The 1,787-nt window shown below is 35.9% G+C and overlaps 1 protein-coding gene across 1 annotated transcript; it reads right to left on the reverse strand.

Moving 5' to 3' along the window:
• Positions 1 to 304: 304 nt before the first annotated feature.
• Positions 305 to 1,405, reverse strand: HTR1F (5-hydroxytryptamine receptor 1F). Its single transcript, XM_046647920.1, has one exon. The coding sequence runs from the start codon at positions 1,403 to 1,405 to the stop codon at positions 305 to 307; it is 1,101 nt and encodes a 366-aa protein (XP_046503876.1).
• Between the last annotated feature and the right edge of the window lie 382 nt (positions 1,406 to 1,787).

A 1,787-nucleotide genomic window follows, 5' to 3' on the forward strand; every position in this document is an offset into this window, starting at 1 on the left:
CTTGGAAAATTACTGTTCTTAATAATATGTACATTTCTAGATAGCCTTTTAGGAAATTTGCATAGGCAAAATATTGTTTATAAACAATAAATTATTCAAATTTGGAGTCGTCTACAATGATGGTTAAAAGAAACATCTTTAAATCAATAAATTTTATATTCATGTTGCTATTAAAATATAAATCATATTTCTATCACTTTAGCAGTTTTATTTCTTCTTCCAAAAGATTAAATGTTTTATTATTCAGCATTCATTGAATTACTTCACCTCAAAAAGCTCCCAACCTTTTAATAATGAACTTTCTTTAACATCGACATCGCGCAAGTTTTTGGAATGCTTTCTTGAAGTCTTCATTAAAGGCTGTATAAATCAGTGGATTTATAAGGGAATTGAGATATCCAAGCCATGTCAAAAAATTGGACATTTCTTCAGAAATTTTACACTTTTCACAGACATTAACAACCAATTCTTTTACAAAAAAAGGGAGCCAACATATTACAAATGCACCCAAGATCAACCCCAGGGTAGTGGCTGCTTTGCGCTCTCTTGTGCCTGAGATCTTTTGCCTTCTCCAAGATTTGTCATGCTTGAATTCAGACTTGGGACTCTTCACTGCGCTGTGAATTTTATCAAGGTCTGTTGATGGATCAGATAGAGACTTTTCTAGTGTATATGGTGTGGAGACCAGCCTTGTGCTTTTCTCACCACTCTCCAAAAGGACCTGGCCATTCAGCTCCTCCTTGGCAATCCTACTTGCTTGTCTCTTGTGGTATAACATCTTTGCTGCTTTATATATTTTGTAGTAGAGGATCAAAATCAATGTTAATGGAATGTAGAAAGCTCCAAATGTTGAGTAAATAGTGGAAACAATGTGGTCGTGTTTGATGATGCATTCATCTTCTCGGCTAGTTCCTTGGTGCCTCCAGAATAGAGGAGGCATAGAGATAAAAATAGATATAATCCAAACAATGGTAATCATAATGCCAGCATGCTTGGGAGTCCTTTTCCTGGCATACTCAACAGCATCTGTGATTGCCCGGTACCGATCCAGAGCTATAGCAGAGAGATGCAAGATGGAGCATGTGCAGCAGGTAATGTCAACACTCAGCCAAATGTCACAGACCACTTGCCCCATAATCCAGCTCTCTCTCACAATGTACACAATGCTGAAAGGCATCACCAGGACAGCTACAAGAAAATCTGTGACTGCAAGGGAACAGATTAAATAGTTGGCTGGGTGGTGCAGCTTCCGGGTCACAATAATTGCAGCTATCACAAGAGAGTTGATGGTCGTTGTCATCAGTGCCAGCCCAGAGAGAGTGAGGGACACCAGGATTTTGGATGGCATTCTGTATAACATTTCTTCTGTGGTCAAGTTTTGATCAGATGAGTTTAAGAAATCCATCTTTTTTGTTTTGAAAGATTAATTTAGCTGAAAACATGGATACCTATAATAAAGGAGGGAAAAAACAATTCAGAGAAGTGTTCAAAGATTTTACTTTCCTTTCGGAATAATTTTTTAAAAAGTATATATATGTGTGTGTGTGTGTGTGTGTGTGTTTTCCAAGGAGATTCTATGGATTGAAAAAATGGAGTTCAGATTGCAGATTTTCTTTTTCTTTTCATTTAATTTAATAAATCCAATTGGAATAGCAACTTTAAAAAATATGGCTCAAATGAAACAATTTTTATGAGTAAACTACCTTTTACTCAGTAAACTCTCTACCATTATAGAATTATGTTTAAAAACTATATTAACCCTAGCTATGTTTTCTCTTTATCTACAG

This window comes from Equus quagga, chromosome 21 (genome assembly GCF_021613505.1).
Source record: "Equus quagga isolate Etosha38 chromosome 21, UCLA_HA_Equagga_1.0, whole genome shotgun sequence".
In the NCBI taxonomy this organism is placed as follows: Eukaryota; Metazoa; Chordata; class Mammalia; order Perissodactyla; family Equidae; genus Equus; species Equus quagga.

Bases quoted from the DNA above. Each gene is read 5' to 3' on its own strand.
- HTR1F (XM_046647920.1), bottom strand. From the start codon at position 1,405: ATGGATTTCTTAAACTCATCTGATCAAAACTTGACCACAGAAGAAATG.